At 43.8% G+C, this 25691-nt stretch overlaps 3 protein-coding genes across 4 annotated transcripts; all 3 read left to right on the top strand.

Moving 5' to 3' along the window:
* The first annotated feature begins 727 nt into the window (after positions 1-727).
* On the top strand, positions 728-3824 carry LOC147311471 (uncharacterized). The gene is made up of 2 exons (XM_086265659.1): positions 728-2576; positions 3713-3824. The coding sequence occupies exons 1-2, from the start codon at positions 1465-1467 to the stop codon at positions 3822-3824; spliced, it is 1224 nt and encodes a 407-aa protein (XP_086121785.1). The 5' UTR covers positions 728-1464.
* Positions 3825-13821: 9997 nt separating this feature from the next.
* On the top strand, positions 13822-17295 carry LOC147311470 (gap junction alpha-8 protein-like). The gene has a single exon (XM_086265718.1). The coding sequence runs from the start codon at positions 13822-13824 to the stop codon at positions 15094-15096; it is 1275 nt and encodes a 424-aa protein (XP_086121844.1). The 3' UTR covers positions 15097-17295.
* Positions 17296-22559: 5264 nt separating this feature from the next.
* Positions 22560-25318, top strand: LOC147311469 (uncharacterized). Of its 2 annotated transcripts, XM_086265720.1 has the most exons (6): positions 22560-22789; positions 22958-23032; positions 23474-23812; positions 24709-24838; positions 24934-24958; positions 25136-25318. In XM_086265720.1, the coding sequence occupies exons 1-6, from the start codon at positions 22774-22776 to the stop codon at positions 25229-25231; spliced, it is 681 nt and encodes a 226-aa protein (XP_086121846.1). In that variant the 5' UTR covers positions 22560-22773; the 3' UTR covers positions 25232-25318. The 2 variants fall into 2 exon arrangements, with proteins under 2 accessions (XP_086121846.1, XP_086121845.1); XM_086265719.1 differs by lacking the exons at positions 22560-22789; positions 25136-25318 and having other exon boundaries at positions 22951-23032; positions 24934-25127.
* Positions 25319-25691: the final 373 nt, after the last annotated feature.

Raw genomic sequence — 25691 nt, 5'->3', positions numbered from 1 at the left:
ACACACTGCTCTCTTTTCCAACAAAATGTCACACAATAACCGGTAAAAAATATTTACCAGTGAACAAACTTTAATTTGTCAGCACTACTACTGGCTTTGTCATGACACATTTTACTTTCTCAGCAAACAGAATTTAATGCATATGAGTTTTTTTGTCTGCCATTTCCTGTAGTAAAGTGTGTTCTGCGGGCCTGGTTATGCACTTCCAGGCTCTAAATGACCCTGTCCCATGAGACTAATGCCCGTGTGACCAACTGAACACATGAAGGTCAGAGGGTTGGTCCAAATTCAACAAATATGACTTCCCAAAACACAATGGTAGAACTCATTTCCAGCTGGGCGCAAGAACTCAGCCCTGAAACACACAATGCTGTGGCTCGCGACCAAATGCGACACATGTAGGGCCTGTGTGTGTATGTGTAGATTCATGTGAGGAGGTGTGTGTATTCATTATATGTGAATTTTAACTAATTTGGAAGGCTTGGCATGGTTTTGTTTTGGCTTCAGTTTAGTTTCACCATGTCATGCTCCTAGACTGCAGCTTTTGTCTGTCTTCTCACCAGTTTCTGTTGGGTAATACAGCAAGTGTTCACTCAGTAAATTCTGAATGCCTTCACGAATGGTTTCACCCTTTCTCCCCATTTCAGGAAAGAGACACCAGCTCGGCACCAGTTTTCGAAGGAAATGAAAAATTTGACTGAGAAGAATGTTTTTTTGTTTTTTTTCCTGAAAGCGAAGAACGTCTGTGTGAAAGTGGAAGCATAACTGTCATGGTCCTGGGCCATGTGGGCCCAGTATTCTTAGTTTTCGTGTATTTTTGTATTTTGTTCTTTATTTAGGCCATGCTTCCTGGGTTGATCTGTTACGTTGTTCCTTATGTGTTTTCCCTTCGTGACTCTTACCCCCTGTGTGCCCCTCTGTGTATTTATGAGCCCTCGTCTCTCTTTGTGCTTTATTCTATGTTTTCCCCAGCCCGTTATGTCTGCGTTCTCCCCGTGCTCTCTCTCCTCCTGTTTGAACCTCTGTGTACTTCCTGCTTTACTTTGCCCATCTCCCATCAGTGTTACGTTCACTCCTGCCGTGTCTTGTTATGATTATCAGTGTCACCTGTGTTCCCCGTGTGCATCCACTTCCCCTGATCATCCCTCATGTGTATTTAGTCTCTGTGTTTCGTACAGTCTGTGTCGCGTCGTCTGTGTTCTCACCTCCATGTTTTCACGGTCAGTCCTTGCAGTGATCATCATAGTCTGAGTTTTCTTAGTTTGTCGCAGTATTAGTTTTCCCAGTTTAGTTATAGTCTAGTCACGCCATCCCTGCTTTGTTTGTGCACTTTGTCTTCAGCCATAATAAAGGCTCGCTTTCTGTTAAGTCCACTCCCGTCTACTAACTTGTGTATGCACCTGGGTCCATCACACACACCACCGCACGGCCTGTCTCTGCAGACCGTGACAGTACGACGCGACCATGTCGGACCCAGCGACACAAGAGAGGGAGATCCTCCAGACGGTGGAGTCGCTATGTGGTAGATGGCTGCGGTGCTCCGGAGAGGAGGAACGGGAGGAGTTGGCCCGCCAAGTGGGAGTATGCGTGTCTGTGTTTCCCTGGCTATGGGAGGCACTACACCCGCTGATCACCGACCTTCTCGTCACCGCTCTCCAACTCCGTCCGCAGCCACGGCTGCCTAGTGTGCAGGCTATGCCGCCAGAGCCCTGCTGTTGTCCCGTTTCCCCGCTGCTTCGCGAGCCAGAAGCAGTTGCAGTTGGAACGGTGAGGCTCGCCACCGACACACCTTCCGCTCGCGCCCCGTCGGCTTCCGCGTCTTCACCGCGGTCTGGCCGCACGGCGTGGCGCACGGAGACGACGGAGGCCATGGACTTTGGCGAGGAAGAGCGGCAGCAGGTGTTACGGGCTTATCGGGAGGACGAGCTCCGGTGGAAGCCCTGGCTCATCTCGGAGCAGGACCTCTCATCTGCTGCACAGCCTACCAGCCGCTCGCCGTCTCCAATCCGCTTAGACTTTACTTCGCCTGCCTCATTTCTGGCAAGGATGTGGGCGGACGACCGGGAGATCGCCGCTACATCACCCCCTGCATTGGTGCCATCAGCGCCCATCGCGCCAGCTACCAGAAGGGGGCGGCGCCGGCGCTGCCGTGGCACCGCATTAACTCCGGTGAGTGACTGCGTTTTCGTGCCTCACGTCCCCTCTATGAAGCAGAGTGAGATGAGCATTGATTTGCCGGGGCCGGACACTATGACTGAATCGTGTTCGGAGACTGACAGTACAGTGTTTAGTTGTTTAGAAAGACCTACTAAGGAAATCATGGAGCCCGGTCTCTGTGAGCAGCAGCAAGCAGCTTGCACCCACGTAGAGGAGGAGCTCCGGGGAAAGCCGTGGCCTACCCCCGATTGTCAGCACATCTTTCGGGGAACACGCCTGGCTCTCGGGGGCCCTCGGAGCCGCCAGGGTCTGCAGCCTCTCACAACTCAGTTAGCTCCCTCGCAGCCCTTCACAGCTCAGTTAGCTCCCTCGCAGCCACCCTCAGTTCAGTTAGCTCCCTCGCAGCCACCCTCAGTTCAGTTAGCTCCCTCGCAGCCACCCTCAGTTCAGTTAGCTCCCTCGCAGCCACCCTCAGTTCAGTTAGCTCCCTCGCCGCCACCCTCAGTTCAGTTAGCTCCCTCGCAGCCACCCTCAGTTCAGTTAGCTCCCTCGCAGCCACCCTCAGTTCAGTCTCCAGTGCCGCCTGTAGCGCAGGCCCCAGTAGCTCCAGTGCCGCCTGTAGCGCAGGCCCCAGTAGCTCCTGTAGCCCAGTCCCCGATAGCAGTACGGTCCGCTGGTCAGCTTAACATTCAGCCAGGGGTCTCAAATCTCTCTGGCTCTGCATCAGCTCCTGCTGGGAGCTCGGATGAGCTCATCCAGGACTCCGCGGCTCCCACGCCGCCACCTACCTCGTCAGCTGGAGGGTCCGAGGGGCCCGTTCAGCCTCCTGTCTCCGCTGGAGGGTCCGAGGGGCCCGTTCAGCCTCCTGTCTCCGCTGGAGGGTCCGAGGGGCCCGTTCAGCCTTCTGTCTCCGCTGGAGGGTCCGAGGGGCCCGTTCAGCAACCTTCCTCGTCAGCTGGGGGTTCTGGAGAACCGCACCAGCCTCATGCCACGTCAGCTGGAGGGTCCGAGGGGCCCGTTCAGCCTTCTGTCTCCGCTGGAGGGTCCGAGGGGCCCGTTCAGCCTCCTGTCTCAGCTGGAGGGCCCGAGGAGCCCGTCCGGCCTCACGCCTCGTCTGCTGGAGGGCCCGAGGAGCCCGTCCAGCACCATGCCACATCAGCTGGAGGGCCCGAGGAGCCCATCCAGCCACCTTCTGCTACGCCTGGTCCAGCCTGTGCTTCGTCAGCTGCAGCTCCGGCCTGTGCTTCGTCAGCTGCAGCTCCGGCCTGTGCTTCGTCAGCTGCAGCCTCAGAGTCTTCGTCTGCTGCAGCCTCAGAGTCTTCGTCTGCTGCCGCCTCAGCCTGTGCTTCGTCTGCTGCCGCCTCAGCCTGTGCTTCGTCTGCTGCCGCCTCAGCCTGTGCTTCGTCTGCTGCCGCCTCAGCCTGTGCTTCGTCTGCTGCCGCCTCAGCCTGTGCTTCGTCTGCTGCCGCCTCAGCCTGTGCTTCGCCTGGTCCCGCCTCAGCCTGTGCTTCGCCTGGTCCCGCCTCAGCCTGTGCTTCGCCTGGTCCCGCCTCAGCCTGTGCTTCGTCTGGTCCCGCCTTGACTGGTCCCGCGCCCACCGGGCCTCGGCCAGTACGCCTGACACTGGAGAGCCGCCGCCGCCGCCTTGCGCACTGCCGGCCCCCTGAACTGCTTCGCCGCCGCCGCTGCCTTGCGCACTGCCGGCCCCCTGAACTGCTTCGCCGCCGCCGCCGCCTTGCGCACTGCCGGCCCCCTGAACTGCTTCGCCGCCGCCGCCGCCTTGCGCACTGCCGGCCCCCTGAACTGCTTCGCCGCCGCCGCTGCCTTGCGCACTGCCGGCCCCCTGAACTGCTTCGCCGCCGCCGCTGCCTTCCGCGCGGTCGGCCTCCGGATCTGTTCTGTCACCGTGGCCACCTTTCCCGTGGCCGGCCTCCGGAACGGTTGGACTGGACTTTTGTGTTGTCGCCTCTCGGGTTGGCCTCCCGTCTACTAACTTGTGTATGCACCTGGGTCCATCACACACACCACCGCACGGCCTGTCTCTGCAGACCGTGACAATAACAAAGACAGTTGCTAGCGAAGCGATGGTATCTGAATGTCAGAAAGCTTTACTCAACACCACTCAAAAACCAAATTGATGATTCATGAAGAAAAAGGATTTAAAAATAAAAGGAAAGAAACACAAAGAAAAACTTTGTCAGTGAGGCAGTAGGTCATGGAATACAAAGAGAAATGATGAAACTCAGATATTCACACACACATGCATGGCCTTATGTTAGCAGACTAAACAAACAAGTTTAGAAACAAGCGTATCCCTGTCTTTAAAACATAAGCCTTATGTCACTGAGGTCATAGTGTTCTGCTCTGTCATGAGACACACTGCTGCCCTCGGGTCACGTTGTAATCTGTGAAGGGCATCGCTGATGCCATCGCTTTAAACCCGCAGTGAATGTCTCCTCTGTGTGTACAGAACTACGAGCAACAGAGATGATTCATGTGAAGTTCATGTGATTAAAAGAGTGTGAAAAAAGACACAATAACATTATGAGTTTGAAAACAAGAGGTTTTTTCTTTAAAGTGCTGTGTGATCAAACTGGGCTTGTAGAATTCTGAACTGATGACGTGCAGCCGTGCAACAAAAACTCAGATGAACACACCACTACAGCTTCCATCAGTAAGTGTGAGCGCCTCTATAGAAGCAGATGCTTTGGCAATTTGCTGGCCTGCAAAGGTCAAGGAAGAAAGAGATAAGCAGTTATCTTACAGAAACAATTGTTGCCATTTAGGAAAAGTCATGAGGGGATTTCCAAACAATTGGAAGTTCCTAAATCTATAGAGAAAGAAAAATACTTACAAGTGGAAAAAAAATTCACATGGCTGCCAGTCTTCCCAGCAAATTTATCTAAAGGTCAGACTGTTGCTCAGAGGAACTGGAAAAAATATGAGTTACATCTCAGACTCTACAGGCCTAAGTTAGTATGTTAAATGTTAAAGTTCAGAACAATCAAAAAACGACTTGTTTAGAAGAAAGCCGGTAGAAAGCCTCTTCCAATGGCAGCATGGCTTAGGTTTGCAAAGCTGCATCTGAACAAACCACAAGATGTTAACACTAAAGTCCATTGGATGTATGAGATCAAAGTGGAGATAATGCACAGTGGCACATTGGGTGGAAACCAAACACAGCATATGAGCACAAACACCTCATACCAACTGTCAAGCATGGTGGAGGAGGGGGGTGATGATTTGGTTTTATTTTGCAGCCACGGGAGCAACACCTTACAGCCACTGAGTTAGCCACAAACTCCGCTGTATACCAACGTATTCTAGAGTCAAACGTGAGGCCATATGTCTGACAGTTAAAGCTTGGCTGAAAGTGTCACGCAACAGGACAATGATCCCAAGCACAGCTGCAAATATAACCGAATGCCTGAAAAAGAAAAGAATGAAAATGTTGCTGTAGCCTCATATATAATAATCATTAACATGTTATGTCATATCACAATCATATGGCTTGGTACACTAAGAATATAGCCGTCCTGTCTTATCATTTTATGTCAAAACCAAAGATTTAGATATTTTATACATATATATACACATACAATACATACATGTCAAGAAGTGTGCTGATAAACCTTGAAGGCAAGTCGCAAAAAGAAATGATAACAGTTGCTGTGCACAGCAGTAACACAGCTGGTGGTGCTGAATCTTCCTCAGGCTATGCCCTCTTCTGAGAGGATGGATCAAAAATTCATGGATGGCATGGAATATATCTCTGTCTTCTGTAATCTCGGTCTTTTCTCCTTTTCTCTCTAGGCTCAGTGATGTTGCTACCGAACATCCTTTGCATTTGTGGACGTGCAGCCTCAGAGTTGCTGGATGCCAGTTCTCTGTTGAGTAATGATGCCCCCTATTGTGAGATTATACAAATCAATTTCAAAAGTGTGTAATGCATGAGGACTGCTGTGCATAATATGCAGGCATTTTAGCTGACTGTTGAACTTCGATGTCTTTAGAAAAAAGTATTAGAGGAGAACTGTGGGTCTGCAGGAAGTTATACATAAGATTAGGCCCATGGGATGGTTTAATATGCTTGTTGGGGTCACCAATTCCCATTAAAAAATGTTATTAGAAATTAACTGATGTTTCCTGCCTTTTAATTTGGGTTGCTGGCAATATTGACATCAACACTGACAAGTTTTCTTTTCTTATTATTCCATGTTCTGTTTTTCTCTGATTCCTTTGATCCACTTACTTCATTTCTTCACCTTGTAAAAAGCTTCTTTTATCAAGTATTTTGATATTAAAGTGTGAGTGCTTGTTTGAAGCTAAGAAAAAGAGTATTTCTATGTGCACTGCAGCCCCTGTTGGTGACTGCTTCCACAGAGAGTGATGAGAGTCCAGCCATTAACTGCAGCAAGGACACGACCCCACGATGGGGTCAAAGCAGAAGCACAAAAGAAAGAAGAAACAACCTTCTGCTTTAATTGCTGATGAAGGTGTAATTGTACTGTATGCAGTCCTTATATATGTGTTATGTGTCGTGCATACAAAAGTGTTTTGTTGCTTCTAAAGTACTCCTCCTCTAAAAATGTTTTCCCTCAGGGAGTGGTGTGAGATGTTCATTGTGTGAAGGGTAACGGGGAGGCCAAATCAAACCAACCCCCTGCTACTATGTGTTGGAATCACATAATGCATATTGTTAGATGTAACAGAGGTCTTAAATTGCATCACATTTATAAGTTCATTACAAACCTAAGATTTTGGTTACTTTCTCTCTTTCAAAGGCACTGTGAGCAGGAAATGCATGGCACCATCACGCTGTAGGAAGATCACCGTACGATATGTTTGTTAGCGTGTTGGCGTTCTGATTAACGTCCAGTTGGTGCCCTGCTTCGAGGTCTAATCTGGCCTCACGCCTCAATGCACATGCTCAATAGGGTCCGCACCCTGCATCATGACATCATGTCTTTGTGCGAAATCCCGGAGCCATTCACGGGCCCACCGTAGGGCTTAGCATGCAAGCGTCCACTATACCAACACACAGCTCTTTAAAGGGACTCCCCTGGTCCCCCAGCTCAGTGGATACACCCTGAAGCCTCTACAGGGCTCTGCGCATGGCTTCTATTCTCCAACGCACAACGGGCGGAGCCCATGTGCCACCCAGGGCCAGAGGAAACAAGGATTTGGCCTTTTTGTTGGGAACATTTCTATAAGGGAAGATATGATTGCTCCTGGACACATGGAGACATACTATATCTCTATAGTCAGGCAACATTTACACTCAAGTTCCTGGCTGCCATGTCAGGCAGAGAAAAAGTGTAGCAAATGATTCGGGGACGTTTAACCCGGCAAGATAGTGCCTCGTGCATGGTTTGCTAAAGATTACATCATTCATTTGTGAAAAGCTGTGGGATCAGCGGAGCTCTGTTTGGAGGCCAAATCTGCCACCAACCAACAGATCAGAGAGCAGACATCAAGAGGTGGATTTGCTACTTCACCAGCCCTGTGATGTCACCTAGGCTTGTGAACACCATTGGCTGAGAGAGAGTGAGGGCAGGCTGTAACATGGGCAGAGCCGAGATACGCCCATAAAAGGAGTGATGACTTTTATCGATTAATGAATGCTAACTCTGAGTGCTGATACATCTTTTACACGTGGCTTTCGAGCATGAGGTCACCTCCAGCGTCTATCTGAAAAATCTGTAAAATAAACTGAGAAAACAATTAATCAGTGATGGTGCATCTCTTTCTTTTATTAGATATTGATAATGCTTACTACTTTCTGTTAATCAAATAGGCTACGTCACTCATCTCGCAAACTCATGTATAAATAAATGGGAAAAGTCACTAAGCCATGCAAACATGACAAAAGACGCTAAACAGTGTGACTTCAGGAACAAGCAGAATAGCCATATAGCTCTTTTAAGAACAAGAGCATTGTTCAAACATCTTTCACTGAAGCCAGGGACTACAGGGCATTTGTGGAACTTGGAAGTGTGATTGTGCAGAGGGAAGTGAGTTGTGTAACTGTCAGACTGTGACTGTCCTGTAATTGTTCTGTTCTTTCCTTTAAGTTGGGGCATCGATGTTTTACCAAGAGAGCGAGTTTTCAACAGTTTAGACTAAGAACAAACAAAAGCTTTCTTCAAATAAACTCTTGCAAAGTTCAAGTGGGGTTTATAATAAAAGTATTAAATGTTGGCACAAAGAAATCTCAATGTTGATATTGAACAGGGCAAGCCTGCCGGGCTGGTAAGGTTTTGCATTTCAGTACAAAAACATCCTAATGCAAAACATCCTAATTGCTTATACTTATACTCGTATGCTCATACAGAAACATGGGGCATAGTAAAGCCATTTATTCACACAACACCATTTTACAGACAAGTAGCAACAAACATATGTTAAATCATTACTGGTAATGTTTTTAATGATGGTAATTATGAAGACTTTACACACAGATACTACAAAGGCAGTAAGGTTGAAGTTGCATCTTTATACTAATTAATTAGGAGGACAAACCTTTACCAGTGTAAACTTCAGTATAATCCTAAAGATTTTTACTTTAAGTAATCTGATTACATGAAAATGGAATGCAAAATGTTAAATCTAATGGTATCTGGTCAAGCAAAATGTACTTGACCAGTATACATTCTTTTATTACAGAGCATATTTTTAAAATGATTATTTTTTGCATCAATTAAACCTTTGATTTGATCTTTTTCAGCTGTCAAAATGATTGCTTCACGTTTACGAGGGCATAGAATCATTCTTTTGAGTGTAAGCATGTACAATTTATTTCTAAAGCATTTTTCAAGAAAAAAAAAAACTGTTGCTCAATATCACAAGATGAGATGCCACATATAAAAACAAATACAAAAAATAAAAATAAAAATAAATCTTCAGAGTGTTCAAACATTGCAACTTGTTACAATGTAAGATCAGAAAGATTTGGTCAGTAGACCACAAAGACCTGCTAGACCTGCTAGCTTTCCTGCTAAAAAAACGAATATTATTAGTTTGATTTTATTCCCGTAGGTAAAGGAAGGCTTACTGACTGTCATTATGACAATTCAAATTACACTTGGTGGATCATTTCTTTATTATATGTTATAACTGATGGTTAACGCAAATATCTAATCCGCCAATCATTTGGCAGCAACTCAAAGCATTTAGGCATGTAGACGGGATCGAGATGACCTGCTAAAGTTCAAACTGAGCATCAGAATGTGAAAGAAAGGCCTAACTCCATGGTATGGAGGCCTATCTCCCCCCACCACTCCCCCTGCCAGTGGCAGACGCCCTCAGACATCGGTGCATTGGTGGTTCTTTGTGTCCGGGGATGGGCATCCAGGTACCCACCGGCTCACTCCTGGTGGCTGCTTGTCCCCCACCCCCTTCGGGTGGGGTGCCCTCGGCCTCTCGGCCTGGGGGTCGGTCACTCTGGCACAGCTGGCTGCCGGCAGAGCTCACGGGCACGTCACTGCAACCCCCCTGGCTTCTGCTCCGCGGCTGCTGAGCGACCCCTCATCTGGGGCTCTCCTCAGCTCTTTCTGGGATAGTGGTGCGGCTGCCCCTCTGTTAGTCTTCCTTGGTCTCCTTTGCTCTTGGGGCCTCTGGATGTCTGGAGCCTTTATCTCCTCCATACCTGCGTCATGCCCTGGAGGATGGGGCTGTGGCTCCCCACACCCTCTAGCAGATCATTACATGAAGGAACCTTTTAAATACAAGCTCACAGGTGTACACACGGGTGCTCACACACACAAACTACACCCTTTTTGGCTGCTACCTATATTCACATAGATCATCGCTATGATGTTGTTTATTATATTGCTCTCTTTTTCTTTGCTTGTTTTCTCTTTTTTCTTTCTCAACAGGTGATCCAGGTGATTGACATATGTACTTTTTGTCTGTTTGTTTTGTTGGTTTTTTGTTTTTGCCCTTTATCACCGTCCCTCTTCCCCACTCTTTTACTTTCCCTCTTTCTTTCTCCCTTTTCTTTTCCCCAGTCAAGTCTGTCCCGTGTTCAGCAAATGAAAATAAAATAAACAATAAAAGCAAAGGTGAATCAAATAGACCAATATGGCAAGGCTGGGATGGTCCATTTGGTAAAGTAAATCCGTCCGGCATCTTTCTTTGCCTTTAGACAACAATTCTGATGGCAAAAGAACCAAACGGGACAGGAAAGAAAAAAAAAGAATATGAAAGAAAGGCAATTTAGCAATTTAGGGAACTTTGATCGGCATGATTGCCGATGCCTGAGCTAATCTATATATTGCAGAAACTGCTGATCTGCTGGGATTTGCCGCACAATCGTCTCTAAGGTTTACAGAAAATGATCACCAAAGGAAAAAATAATTAGTGAGAAGCAGTTATCTGGGTGAAAATGCCTTGTTGATGTCAGAGGTCAGGGGAGAATTGCCAGACTGCTTCATGGAGATAGGAAAGTAATAGTAACTCAAATAATGGCTCATTAAGGCTGAGGTATGCAGAAGAGCTTCTCTGAATGCACAACATGTTGAACCTTGACCAAAATGGTCTACATCAGCGGAAGACCACACTGGGTTCCAACACTTTCAAGTAAGAACAGGAAACTGAGACTAAAAATTTTGGATGAATGCTGCCATCTAAGATGGCACAAAGCTCAAATCATTCCAAACTTGAAGTTGGCACTGTACTCAAATGGGCTCCAGTGTAATCAGATTTTGAGCCACCTTTGGGATGAAGTAGAATGGTAGATTACCATCATGCATGTGCAGCCAAAAAATCTCCATCAACTGTGGCATGCTATCATATTGACCAAAACCTTTGAGTATCTTGTCAAAGATACAAATATTTCAGAACGTTCTGAGTGCAAAAGCAAATCCAACCCAGTAGTAGCCAGGTGCAGCTAGCACTGTAGCCTGCAGGGTGTCCAGTGAATGAAGTTTATTTGGACATTAAGCCACACTCCAAAATCTATGAATTGCCCGAAAAAGATACCAAAGTACCAAAAAAGGGCAGCACAAAAACAGTCAAGCTGAATTCCACTGCCTTATTTCAGTGATAAATGCAGCTTCACCTAACAATTTGTAAGAAAAACAGAACCCTTCAAAGATTACCTTTGGTGCAGTCTGGCTGGTACTTTTTCCATGACATATAAACTTTCTAAAGTACCCCTCTCTCTCTTTGTACCCACACTCACTCACTCATCCTTCACTTTGTGACTCTATCTGGTAATCTGTGCTGTTGGTTTCAGAAATGGTTTTTACTCTCCTTTCTTTTCTGCTTTTCTTGAGGTTACTCAAAATAACATAACTATCAGTTGCTGGTTTCTGGGTTTGCCCGTCTGCTTTCTCAGTCACAAGTCCTCCATTTTTTCACCTTTCTGACAATAGCCCCCATCTGTGGAGGATGAAAGATTGAACTTAATATTGGTCTGGTGACTACAGTGGGCTTCTTTGTACGAAGTAATAGTGCTCAACCCTTCCCTGCTGTACCTTTCTTTTCCATCTTAGCAGTTACTGCTAATGAACCAGTTCAAACTGGTGAAGTTCGTCATGTTTATCACTGACATGTTCCACATATCAGGATAAACTGGACAAATTGGAAATTAACCTGCATCGTCTAACATCTCAACGTGTATTTTTACGCTTTGTGGAGTGGATATATGACTTATTTGGTTTGGTAGAAAATTATTTATTTATATTTTTAAATAGGCATCACATACCAGTTCGCCTATCTTTATGTTTTATGTAATAGCCTTATAAAACTCATGGTGATTTGTTAATAGTGTAATTGTCAAAACAATGGAAAACAACCTCACTGGGCACCGCTGCAGCTTTTCCTCTGTGCAAACATCTGTGGAATGACTCTGAGATCAAAGTTTGCAGCTGAATGTTTTTCTTCTCTCAGCTGGCAGAGTTTGACTAGTTCCCTAATAGAGACATTACAGCGTGTACAATCATTCAGTGCTTCACATTTTTCACACATAAATGACACACGTATGAGATACATACACACACAAAGGTCTCTTCTAGCATTAAAAAACTCACATTTTGTTCATCTAAAAGTTAAAATTTTAAATGTGTTTACATAATTTTTTTTTTTATAAAATTGCCTTTATGGTATTTTTAAACCAGAAATAATATAGATAACAGTGTGCAAATAAACAAGATGTATAGTCCTGATTTATGTACAGAATACGAATTAGAGACATGCTTATATTTAACAAAAGTCTTTGTTTCATATAAGGACGAGTACTATTTTTTTCTTCATTTATTGAGAGACGCAGATTCTAATTTATTAAAGACAAAAGAAAAAGACTGTAACTGGTGAAAGAGGTTTTCCTTTTTTTAAGTAATATCTTAATTTTGAAATGTTGGAGATGGAAAGCCAAGAAAAAAAGTGCAGAAGCAGATTTTCCCAATCATCCATAGTAAATGTTGTGTGGATATAAATGTCGTGTTACTTGTAAACCATGTGCAGAATAATCACAGCCACATGCCAGACATAGTTGTAAAAGTCATTCAGTCAGACAAATAAAAGTGGACAGGAGCAAGCCACTGTTTCCTCAAATTTGGGAAAATACATTAATTAACCCTTTACATAGTTGAAATGACCTAATGCTCACTTTAGATAATCGTATAAACAACAGTGTTCAGTGTTACCGCACAAGGACATAAGCTCTCCTTCAAAGTTTGTCACTGACCTGCCTCTCTGCTCTAATGTTGGCCTGCACAGCCGGAAGCACATGCTGCTGCTCTTGTATCCTCTACTGTATCTATGCTTCTGTATACAGTATGCATGTTCGAGGAAGTCGCATGTATGTAGCCTGACTGCTCCGCTGTGGACCCGGTGCCCTGGCAGTACAGTGGCCATGTTGGTGTGGGAGCCTGAGGCCTGCTCCCATACATCCCCGCTCTGGTTTTGTTGATCCTATTGTCTCCTGCGTCACCACACGTCGCCCGGCAAATAAAGGCCGTCTGGCTCCAAGCTTAAATATTGCAGCAAACTAAAAACCAACCATCAGAGCCGATTCATTCACATCTGCTCAGTGGGGCGACAAGGACAGGGCTTTAGGTGGGAAAGAGGGCAGAAAAAAGTTCACTTTTCCCTGCTGGGTGCCAAGAGAACGGGACAGGACTCAACTTCGCCGGAGCCGCAGCTGTGGCAAGTTGCCCATTTGATTCGATTTATTATACATTTCAGGAAAAAGGGACTTTATTTTTATTTAGTGATCTCTTTTTTATTGGTTTATTTAGATATACAGTGTGTTATAGTCTGATAGCTTAGCAAAAGTAAAAGCTTGTAGTATTCACATTTGTTAACTTTCGTTAGTCCAGTTCACGATGAGAATATGCAGCCATTAGTACAGTTAAATCAATGCCTAGCTTAAAGGTTATTTTCATATTTGAAATTACCAGCAAATTGCTGTTTGTTGTTTACTTTCATCTTTCTGTATATTTGTGAATGTGTGCGTACAAATCAAATTTACGATCAAATTCTGGCGTTTGTTTGATTTTTAAATGTTTGCAAGTTTTTTCCTCTCATGCATAGCTTACTTTTGGCACCCTCTTTTCCCCTCCCCCTGTTGGTCCCTGCCTACCCCACCCTCCCTGTCCATCTGCACCCTTCGTGTCCCTCCCTACCCCACCCTTCATTCTGCAGTGCTACGGACCGATCATGGGTGACTGGAGTTTTCTGGGTAATATTTTAGAGGAAGTCAACGAGCACTCTACGGTGATCGGCCGGGTGTGGCTCACGGTGCTCTTCATCTTTCGCATCCTCATCCTGGGCACAGCAGCAGAGTTTGTGTGGGGCGACGAGCAGTCTGATTATGTGTGCAACACACAGCAGCCTGGATGTGAGAATGTGTGCTACGACGAGGCCTTCCCCATCTCCCACATCCGCCTGTGGGTGCTGCAAATCATCTTTGTGTCCACGCCGTCTCTGGTGTACGTGGGTCACGCTGTCCACCATGTCCACATGGAGGAGAAACGCAAAGAGCGGGAGGAGGCAGAACTTAGCCGGCAACAGGAGCTGAGTGAGGAGCGTCTTCCTCTGGCACCTGACCAGGGAAGCGTCCGCACCACTAAGGAGACCAGTACGAAAGGAAGCAAGAAGTTCAGGCTGGAGGGCACCCTGTTGAGGACCTACATCTGCCACATCATCTTCAAGACACTGTTTGAAGTGGGCTTTGTGGTGGGCCAGTACTTTCTGTATGGCTTCCGCATCTTGCCGTTGTATAAATGCAGCCGCTGGCCCTGCCCCAACACGGTGGACTGCTTTGTGTCTCGCCCCACGGAGAAGACTGTCTTTATCATCTTCATGTTGGCTGTGGCCTGTGTCTCACTGTTCCTAAACTTTGTGGAGATCAGTCACTTGGGCCTGAAGAAGATTCGCTTTGTCTTTCGAAAGCCAGCCCCTGCTCCGGGGCCTTCCCAAGGCGAGGGGTTGGCCCCCCTGCCGCCACAAGGGAAGAGCCTGCCCCCCCTGGCTGTTCCCTCTCTGCAGAGAGCAAAAGGTTACAGGCTGCTGGAGGAGGAGAAAGCTCCCCCCATGACTCACCTCTACCCACTGGCTGAGGTGGGCATGGAGGCTGGCAGAGGGGCCCCACCCTTCCAGGGGTTGGAGGAGAAAGCGGAGGAAGTGCTGCCCATGGAGGACATCTCTAAGGTGTATGACGAGACTCTGCCCTCCTACGCCCAGACCACTGAGACAGGAGGGGTGACATTACACGAGGAAGAGGCTGAGGAGGTACAGGCACCAGAGGCGGAAGCAGAGAGGGTGGATCTGGCTGCAGAAGAGGACATCGAGGTAGAGGAGGCGGTGAATGGGGAGGGGGCAACTCCAGCAGAGGCAGGAACGGAAGCTGCGGAAACGATAGAAGACAACAGGCCGCTGAGCCGACTGAGCAAAGCCAGCAGCAGGGCCAGGTCAGACGATCTCACCGTATGAACCTGTGAGACACCTGCACACACTAAAACGTTCAATGTGAAAGAGAGCACACACACCTATCTCAAGACAATGCACACTCTTGAACAGGCAGGTCAGAAACCAAATGTATGAAAAACAAAATCAACAGGGACTAAAACCTTTTAGGATTACCAAGTTACAAAAAACCCCAACAAAAACAAAAAAATGTTTGTGATAACTATGAAATATTAAAAAAAGAGTAGATTAGAAAAACAGGAGTTTTTTTTTTATTAAGCGTGTTCTTATATTTAAAAATATATTGAAAGGACACATGTGAGGGAGGATGTTTTTACTTGACGATCCTTGTTCAATTTTTAGAAACATCTTTTCTATTGAAAGACTTATAATAGTACATACTAGAGGGATAGACCTTTTTACACAGGGTTTGAGTAGATAGGGGAAAAAGGGGGTTATAATATACTTGTGTGTCTGCATTTCAGTTCTATCGCCGTAGTTAGGCACCGACTTTCATTCCCATTCAGGCACCACATACTGCAAATGCAGCATGTTGCTGCAAGCCTTGCCAGCGAGAAGGCTCTCGCGTGGAAAATACACCTGACTAAATGTCGGCACATTAACGTGTAGCCTGCAAAGGTCTTTGTGAAGAAGCAGAACAAGTCCATTTTCAGGTTTTAGAAGAGCATTCCTCTTTTGCACATTCAGAGGTTTCAGCTCTATGCAAGGCCTTTAACCCTCACAACACCTCATCCATTGCATCCATGTACACAGGATTCTTTTGAGTAAACAGAGATGTGCATCAGTATTGGAGCGTTTCTCTCTTTTTCATGTTTATATACCAGGTAGCGCAGCCAGAGCTGAGTAAGTCCGGAATAAAGAAAAAAGAAAAAAAAAAAAAACAGAAAAAAAGAGACCACATGTCGAATGTCTTTTTCAGTCCGCATTTCTTCTTTTTGAGATTTGCTTATGTTGTGTTGCCTTTAAGAGCGCTGCGTACTGTGATATCAACAGCCCGTGGAAGAGAGCAGAGCTTATTTTGCCCTATCAGAGAGTGAACTATAGCGGCGACCTCAAACCAAATCCTCTCTTTTCGTGCTATACAAACAAGCGTCCGGCCGATAAAGATCATGCACCATCAGCACAAAGTATTGTTGGAGGCGGGACAATAAAAGAAACCGTGCTCATCAATGAAAACAAGCATCCTTAACCTGGCTGTGGAGAAAAAAAATCTTTCTGCGTGATTTTATCCAAGCACAGCAGAGAACATACCCCTTAAGAAAACACAATAGTTGTGATATGCTTATAAATACAGAGAGAAACAACTGTAGGGGAGGGGGGAGTCCAGCTGTACATAATGCCCTATCACATGCCTAATATTGTACATAGTGTGCAGCTGTTTTTAGTTATTTCACTGTCCACTGCAAACACACATTCTCATTGTGACAACACTAATAATTTAATCCCACAAGCCCACTGTAGACAGAAAATGCCCAGCAGCAGGATCATACATCTATCTGAGTAAAGGAGACCCATTTCCTCACTATTACAAAGTGTGTTTAAGCCTTGGATTTATTAAAATCTTCTTGTTTACTCAAACCAATGCAACTGTGAGACTTCCAGTGCCTTTTCTGTAAGTGTTAATTATTGTAAGTGGTTTCATTGCTACGTAAACTTGATGTTTTACTTCCTTTTTTGTTTTTTATGATTGGTTTCATTTCTTTGTGACCCCTCTGTACACACAAACACCTCCACGTAACATCACGTCTCTGTAATATACCTACGACGATAATATAATGACTTTTATTTTAAACATGTTCAGATAGAAGTGCATAAAGCTTCACGTTTGTGGACATTAACCCATTCATGCAAAATGAGCTGATGCTCAATCTGTGCCTCTATGCCACACATGTACATCTCACAGTGTTGGATTTGGGGGCACTTCACCTCCCATAATCCCATGTGGCAGAAACTGAGCCTTTAATGAACAGCCAAATTATTAAACACACATATAACAATGTTTTGCTCAAATATGCTGCTGGCTGTTTTGTACATCAATATGCTGGTATTGTATAGTTCTGTGTATTTTAAGACTGTTGCATTGCCTGTATGTTTGTAAGAATACATGATTAATCTTTGGAAAGGAGAAAAAAAAATCCTTTTTACTAACTTGTAGTCTTCTCTGCTGATAGATGTGTGGCTGTATCTTCTTTTGAAAAGTGAACCGACGCAATAAAAAGTCACACGTGGTCAAGACGTGTCGTGTCAGTGTTTCTCTGGGGAGCATGCACCCAATGACGCACACTGAGTGAAACAAGATACAACATCAAAACAGAAATAAGAGGAAGATAGAAACACAGAAGAATTCCAGTCCACCCCCTACACACTATAGATTTAGTAACTGTGTAGGGTGTAGTGGGTAGAGTAGTGGGCGACGTGGGCTTAAGTTTCAGCTTGTAATATTTGGTGTAACACAGACTTGTGCTTTTTCCTTTATACTGACTAAATGAAAATCTAACATGAAAACTCTATTTATTGCACAGTTCAAAAGTCTGTTATTCAGTTCAGATTTTCCAGTTTTATATTATCATTTTGATTTGCCTTTTTTTTAATAATAGATCAAAGACATTTGCCAATGCAGAAGCAGAAATATCAAACTGTGGACGTGCATATATTAAATAATAAAAAACAACAATGTATTTATCTTTTTCTTCTCCTTTCGGCTGCTCCGTTGAGGGGTCACCCGAACAGATCATTTGTCTCTCTCCCTATTTTACTCCTGCCTAACAGCTCCACAGTCCCTATATTCAAAGACCCTACCCCTCTGATTTCTCTCTTGCTGTGTCCAAACACACCTTCTCCCTCTCCTCCTCTTCCTCGGTCTTTGATCAACAGCGGCACAGCTATCCATGCTGGTCAACAGCACTGATGGCAATTGCCCTTTCTTGGGGGCCTGCATTGGGCTTTGGCCTCCCGTGGAGGTGTTAAAACAAAATTATTATAATGCAGAACTTTCTATTTCAGAATGACACTTATTAAACCATTAGGCTGTATCTTAACACTTTATTTTTGCAGATGTTATGATTAACTAAAATATTTAAAAATGATCAGATGTAGTGGAGATTGTATACGATTGAAATGTAAGTATATAGGAGTATGTTAACGTTGCACTATGGTAAAAATGGCAAATGGCCTGTATAGCGCTTTACTAGTCCCTAAGGACCCCAAAGCGCTTTACACATCCAGTCATCCACCCATTCACACACACATTCACACACTGGTGATGGTAAGCTACAGTGTAGCCACAGCCACCCTGGGGCGCACTGACAGAGGCGAGGCTGCAGAACACTGGTGCCACCGGGCCCTCTGACCACCACCAGTAGGCAATGGGTGAAGTGTCTTGCCCAAGGACACAACGACCGAGACCTATACTCAAGTACATAGAATTAATTTCACCCATGACTACTTGCCATCCTCCCAGGTATTTGAGGAACTAGGAACAACATGACCCTAGAGTCTGCGACAGATAGAAAAGAGAAGCAATCACTATCAGATCTTAGAGTAACTGTTTCCCATTTTTACTTAATCTTCTTCTTTCTGGACGAGCAGAATACACTCATTCATTGTTCACAGTTTTTAATTGTCTCTAAGTTAAACTTGATTTAACCAGTCAAGTGATGAAAGGCTGTGAGGCACCACTAAGGGGCAGTATTGTTAAAATTAATTTTAGTCCACATGCCTGTTCTATGGCATAATTTTGCATGTGGTAATCTGAAGATCATGGCTTTCTGTCTACATTTTTATACTATTAATTGTCATAAACAAAATCTCTAACATCAAACAAACTTTAGATGAGGATTAACAGAAAATTCCATTTCAGAGAAACTTTTGTTCCCTCTACATCTTGCGGCATCTTGGGCTTCCTCTTGAGTTAAGATATAGATCTTGTGGTATCACCATATCCTGTACACCTATTTTGCAAAGTTAAAAGTTGTATTAACCCTAGAACACTATCGCTGGGTGAATTACACCCGAGAAAATACATTTACATGATTTCTCTCTCCTGCAGCTGTTTGCGTGTCGAGGAGCCTGTGCCATCACCAGGGAAGTCTCAAATGTCCCAGGAATAGGTGGACCAAAGACCAGCTTTCCAGAGTCATTATTTTGTTTTAGGAGTTTTATTTTTCATTTTGTTAGACATGGCACAGTTGAAAGTAAAAGAAGACCACTCTAATTTGTCATGTGTTGTCATATTTTGATATATTTGATTACTTTTCATTGGTTATATTATATCGGGTAAAAATCACCCGGCATTAGTGATCGTGTTACTATTTATAGCGATAGTGTTCTAGGGTTAAGATAAAAATGAGGGCTTGGTAAGGCTGAGGAAAGCCAAGTGAGACAGTCATAGCATATTATTATTTTACTACTTTAATAACAACCATGTAGTTCCACAGTGTTTTTCTTCAGTCAAGTGAAGTAAAAATGCCATAGCAACACAAGTTTGTTGCCATGCCATTTTACAGTAATATGCATGGTGGATCACCACAAATGGTTAGTTAGGTTTATATGAGCAGGCAGAGCAGCTTTTAGCTAAAAAAAGAAATTAGGCCACATAACAATTTACAATTCAATTTTATTTATATAGCATTAAATTAAAACAGCATTTTAAATACATCAGGAACAACAGAGTTTTAAAACTGCAAGCGAAGTGCTCTAATGAAGGGATATGGTAATATAAGGTCATTAATATAAGATAGGGCCTGATTATTACAGACAAGTGACTTTTATTTGGCCTTTCAACCATGTGCAGTGGTACAGTACAGAGTGAAACGAGACAACGTTCCTTCCTGGTGCTACATATGACATATAACAGATGAACACAGGACTACGTAAAATGCAAAAGGGCAAAACAGTGGAAGACCGGATGGAACAGGACGATACAGACACAAGACAGTGCAATGGAAGTGTGCAAAATGCTATTCTATTGTGCAAAACGAGTGAGTATTGTGCAAAAAGTAGCTTGGTGTCTGAAGGTGTGCATGTGAAGCTTGGGCTTCAAGATGGCGCCAGTGTGTACGGCTTGCCGTCTGATTCTGTTTGTACTAGTGTTTTATTTTTACTTTGTTTTAAAACATGCTAACTCTCTGCTTGTATATGATCGTCAAATGCTGCTGGCTATAAGATCCTCTCAGTTAAAAACTCTTTATTGCAATCGTGGATATCAGGGAACCTTCTCCCCACCACTCCTGTCAGGAGTTCCAGCTTGTCTCCGTTGCGTTCCGGCGCTACCTCAACTGAGAGGGCGCCGTAGACGCCGTGGGAAACGCAGTGGCTTATTGGTGAGAATGAAGGCAACCTGGACACGATTTCGAAAAATACCTCACCCTATCCCGACTGGATTTGACCGCGTCAACTACTGGCACTCTTTGGACACGGCTTACACCTGCCTGACACCTGTTGTCGGGCTTACGACAATAACCCCGCGCCAGCGTCCCCCCCGTCTTCGCTCAGGTGGAGTAAACCCTCAGAATCTACGGCCGATAGGTCGGGCACCCACATCGGCTGCTGAGCCACCTGTACCACTGAGATTAAGTCTTGTTAATGCACGATCGCTAGCAAATAAAACTTTTATTCTTAAGGACTTTTACCAATCGGGAGCTGGATCTAATGCTTTTAACGGAAACTTGGCAGAGAGTCGGTGAGTCCAGTTGTTTTACTGAACTTTTACCGCATGACTGTGAGTATCTTAATGTGCCGAGGATGACTGGGCGTGGTGGTGGAGTGGCAGCTGTTTTTAGGAAGAAGCTCTCTTGCAAACAACTCTTAACTGACTCATATTCTAGTTTTGAACTTCTGGCGTTTGAATTGGGGCATCCCCGCCCGACACTCGTTGCAGCTGTATATAGACCTCCAAAATACCACAAGGATTTTACCCAAGGCTTTTCAAACTTCGTTGGAGATTTTAATATTCATGTGTGTTGTCCCTCCAATTCGCTGGCCAGAGACTTTTTAAGCTTGATAGACTCCTTCAGTCTTGCTCAACTTGTGTCTGGGCCAACCCAGAAACAGGGTCATACATTGGATCTTGTGCTGTCTCTAGGGTTACCGGTCCTAAACATGGAAATATGTGATGCTGTTTTTTCTGATCACTGCCCTGTTGTGTTTGACATACTTTTATCTCTCCGCCATTTTACACCTCTTATTTCAACACGTCGTTGTTGTGTTTTTAACCCATCTACAACAGAACAATTTTCTATTGCTTTTAAAAAAGTTTTAAGATCTCCCCTTGGCTTTGGCAGGAAATTGCAAAAACTGTTGGATGAGTGGAGTCACCTGTAATCCAGAGGGCGGGTGCAGTAGATGTCCTGGAGGGAGGGAAGAGATGTACCCATGATCCTCTTCGCTGCTCTCATTACTGACTTTTCCTGGCAGGACTGTGTTCAGGAGCCATAACACACAGTGATGGAGCTTGTGAGTGTACTCTCAACGGTGCCTCTGTAGAAGGTGCTCATAATGGGGGTTGAGGCTCTTGCACACCTCAGTTTGTAGAGAAAGTAAAGTAAGAGCTAATAATAGCGAATATTAACATTTCTCTGAAGGAAATTTCCAAGTGTGGAATGTTTTGTTTTAGTGAAGGTAAACGAACCGCAACATTTCTAAAACTCATGTGTGTGTGTAATGCCTGAAAACATGAGACAGGCTGTGAACTACGACTCACTGAGGTTGAACAATCCACAACCGTGCATTCATCACAAAGACAAAGTAAAACACAATCATAAAACAAACAGACAACAAACAGCCATAACATTGCTTAAGTGTCTGAAAGCTCTGCTACAGGAAGATGTGTCAGAATATCAAACAACTGATCCAAAATGACAGCGTGATATAAATGTGAGCAAGTGGTGCCTGGATATGTTAGTGTGTGTCTCTGACAGATAAAAATAGCACTGTCTAGGGTCAGAGATTCCAGTAATTTATGCCTCAGAGGTCCAAATATATGAGTCACATGGATTGTGGGTAAAAGTACTTGCTCTCACTGCACTTTGCAGATGTTTTCAGTTTTTGGAGACTGCCTTCTTCCCGAAACCTGGGTGAACTACTATTTACTATTTACTACTTTATTATAAATTATTATTGTTAAACAGATAGGGTTTGCTCAACTGTAGCTTGGAACATTATTTTCAAACTCAAGGGAATCTTTTTCATATCTTGCACTCTTTTATGTTTGACTTTTTACTGCCTACAATGCCAAGTAAGAGCACAAAGTTGTGACTGCTGAAAGGGGTTTCGTTACAGTGTTCCTCTTCCTAGTTTCAAGTGGACTTTTATGCATTTTTAAAAATGACAGATGAAGCAAATACATGCCATGCGATCTGTAGCCTCTCGCTGTGGTGTTGGTATAAGTAGAACATTGCAATAAAGGGTTGTAAGCGACTACAGCATGTACTCTCAGAGCAAAGGCCAACCAAACAAATATGAGCATGTTTCTCACATGGCCACAGATCAAAGTTTTTCACTTCCTGTGTGGAACCGTATCTGTGGTATTGTGAAAGAACGACAGCGAGGCTGTATCTTAACGCTATGCACGTATGCTCCCCGTAGAAGCTGTGCCTTCTAATTACTATAGCTATTAGATATTGCTTTTTCTTGCTTTTGCGACCTTAAAGCTGTTGTCGTATTGAGATAAGGACCAAACAGCATATGGCAATCAATACTGGTAAGAGAATTGCTGTTTATTACTCTCAAGGATATTACATTTCAAATCTAATTGAAGCTCTCGTAGTAAAAGATGCAAATAAACTACCAGTTAGAAATATTCGCAGATCATCCAGCACATACTGAAAATATGTTTCTAAATTATCTTTCCTTCATGTTGCTATGGAAGACTTTTCAAGATATTTGGGCATCAACTGGACCTTGACTCTGATATGGTGCTTCTTCTATATTTTCTTGCAAGCAGGTAAAATAAATTTGAACTCTCTCTGACAATGTGCAGAGCAATATGTGACCCATAGAACAGCAACGATAAGCTGAATATGTGGGTGAGTTATAGTTGTAGCTTTTTGCTAGCAAGGTTGATTTTCAGTTCAGTTACGACAGCTTTAATCGGCAGAAGACTGCTACTTAAACTTTAATGCACTACTTTTTGTGGCTTTGCTCCCTACACTTTGAAATGCAAACATGACTATGTTTAAGTTACTTAATCTCTATAATTAACAAAAATATTACGCTAGCAATGTATGTACAGTTTAAATGATTTGCAAATCAATTAATTGTCTTTTTATAGACATTTTGAGCTGTGTTCAGATTTTTTGAGGAATAGTTTTATTTTCCTGTTGCTTTAGTATTCAAAAGTTTCCAGCAAAAACAAAACCTACAATATGATTTTCTTTTTTATCAGAAACACACAGGATCTCACAGACAGCTGGGAGCACAGTGACCCTGAACTGCAGCAATGACTCAATTAGCAAATTAACTCAACTGGCGTGGAAAATGAATGGGGAGATTCTGTTCACTATCAGGACAGACAAAACCTTAAACAGCAGCTCAAATGACTCAAAGGTCAGATTTGTAACGTCCTCTAAAGCTGAGAGCCTGAAGCTGAACATGTCCATGTTAAAGAGCCAACTATATGCATTAACCATAACGAGAGCCCAGAGGTGGCACACGGGAAACTACACTTGTGAATTCTCCGCATCAAAGGGAGTCGGGGAAAAGAAATGGGAGCTCGTAATTACAGGTGAATTACTCATTTTGAAGTTTACAGGTCACATAAAAACACAAGCATTCCTTAAACACCTGAAGTAACAACAAGAGAAATTATTTATCATGACTGAGGGGGTAGTCAAGCTATGGAAACAGGAAGAAGGGGGCAATAACGACACTTTCCATATCAACTTCTCTCTCTTTCTCTCTCTCTCTTTGTATCAAAGACAAAAGTTGGGACTGCCAGTGGTTTGGAAGCTTTTAGGGTGGAGTAGGTGAAAGTTGAGTTTCCCCTACCACTGCTTAAATGTTATTCTAGGGGAAAGTCAGACACTGAAAGTTGCCTCTGTGTTCAAACACAAAAGAGGCGAAGACATCTGGCTTCACTTACATTGCCTTTATATTTGTGTTTCTTACAACTCTAGACATTTTGTGGTTAGATTGGTTTAATGTAAAATTTATTTTCTGTAAAGCTTGCAGGTTTCGGAATTTGACACAAAGAAGAATTATGAATAGGAACATGTTTTGAGAGGCTGAGGTCTTTAGAGAGACCACAGGGGAAGTGTAAGCAGTGCTAACTTCCTTTCTGCAGGTCTAAAACAGACTAGAAAACTCATACTGGTCTTCCAGTGCATAAAAAATATATTAGATCACCCAATGTAGGGTTTATAACACATCACTAACAGAATCCTTTTTTATGTTTCTGCAATGGTTAATAGGCTTAAAACATGGGCAATAAAAACATCCAAAAGAAAGGCTCATAAGAATATAATCTTAAAATGAGTTTCTGACAGAGTTCTAAAATATTTGTCTTTAACAGTTTTTAGGATAGGTGGTCTAATAGATTTGTTAAACACTGTACATGGAAGTGAAAAAAGTTAACTGAACATTAGAACTGCAGTGAAACAAGTTCGTTTTTGTATTTTACAGAGGATGCTGAAGCAGGAAATCAATCGAAAATCCCACTTGCCATAGCCGTTATTGTACCTTGTACATGTTTCCTGATCTTTCTAATTACTATTGTGATCATTCAGAGAAAAGTCTGCAAACGACGTTCACGGTAAGTTGCCTGCAGTCACTGCTTTTAAACAGTTTTATGCTAAATGTATTACACTGCTAGGATTAAAAACAACATGTCTCTCTCTCTTTTTATAGCTCTCGTTCTCCCGCTTCAATAATGGTAAATATAATAATTTTTATATTGTCTGTTGAGAAGCAACAAGCAACCAGTCTGTTTCTATGCAAGATCAAGCTGGTCCACTACCTTTTCCACTTTAGGTATTACTAAACATCTGGACATGTTTAGTGGTGCCGAAACATCTGAATTTGGTTTTCTTCCCATGTTTTTGTGCAACAGGAGCAGAAAGAAGATATTTATGAAAACTGCCTGGAACTTGAAAATCGCCGACGTAGTCAAATTCAGGTTCAACCTTACAAATACAGAGTTCAATGATATGGACCACACAAAAGACTCAACTTTTTATAGCAACAGATTTAAACAGCTTTCTTACATGTAATTTAATAATAAAAACAAATATAAAATGTACTTAAAGCTGCATTTTTCTTGGCTACTTGAACTTCTGTCAGTTTATAAATAAGTCAGCAGTTTACACATTTGCCATTTCAATAAGGAGAGATCGTTCGGAAGAACTGATCTCTATGATATACTGAGATAGAGAAATGGATTGATGTATCTGGTGACTGAACTATGGTCCCAATGGTGATCGGATTTAAGACAAACCCCATCTGGAGTCGTAGTGCTGATGGTGGTGAAAATGAAGATTATGGCTCTGAGTGACTCAGCAAGGTGGAAATGGGGAGGAGGTGGGTTGCACGTATGAGACTCTGAAAGTGTAAGTAACAGACCATTGAGATTTAAACTCTGCAGAGTGGAAGCTGATTGGCTCAAAGAA

The sequence above is a fragment of the Aulonocara sp. 'chitande type north' Nkhata Bay genome, linkage group LG16, assembly GCF_057382095.1.
Source record: "Aulonocara sp. 'chitande type north' Nkhata Bay isolate Kocher_YH1m ecotype deep benthic linkage group LG16, A_spYH_male_GT1.1, whole genome shotgun sequence".
Classification (NCBI taxonomy): domain Eukaryota; kingdom Metazoa; phylum Chordata; class Actinopteri; order Cichliformes; family Cichlidae; genus Aulonocara; species Aulonocara sp. 'chitande type north' Nkhata Bay.
This window is presented reverse-complemented; position numbering and strand designations above follow the sequence as displayed.

Bases quoted from the DNA above. Each gene is read 5' to 3' on its own strand.
- LOC147311471 (XM_086265659.1), top strand. From the start codon at position 1,465: ATGTCGGACCCAGCGACACAAGAGAGGGAGATCCTCCAGACGGTGGAG. The intron at 2,577-3,712 runs GTTAGCTCCCTC...GTCCCGCCTCAG, and splicing joins TCGCAGCCACCCTCAGTTCA to CCTGTGCTTCGTCTGGTCCC.
- LOC147311470 (XM_086265718.1), top strand. From the start codon at position 13,822: ATGGGTGACTGGAGTTTTCTGGGTAATATTTTAGAGGAAGTCAACGAG.
- LOC147311469 (XM_086265719.1), top strand. From the start codon at position 22,951: ATGGAAGACTTTTCAAGATATTTGGGCATCAACTGGACCTTGACTCTG. The intron at 23,813-24,708 runs GTGAATTACTCA...TGTATTTTACAG, and splicing joins ATGGGAGCTCGTAATTACAG to AGGATGCTGAAGCAGGAAAT. The intron at 24,839-24,933 runs GTAAGTTGCCTG...CTCTTTTTATAG, and splicing joins GTCTGCAAACGACGTTCACG to CTCTCGTTCTCCCGCTTCAA.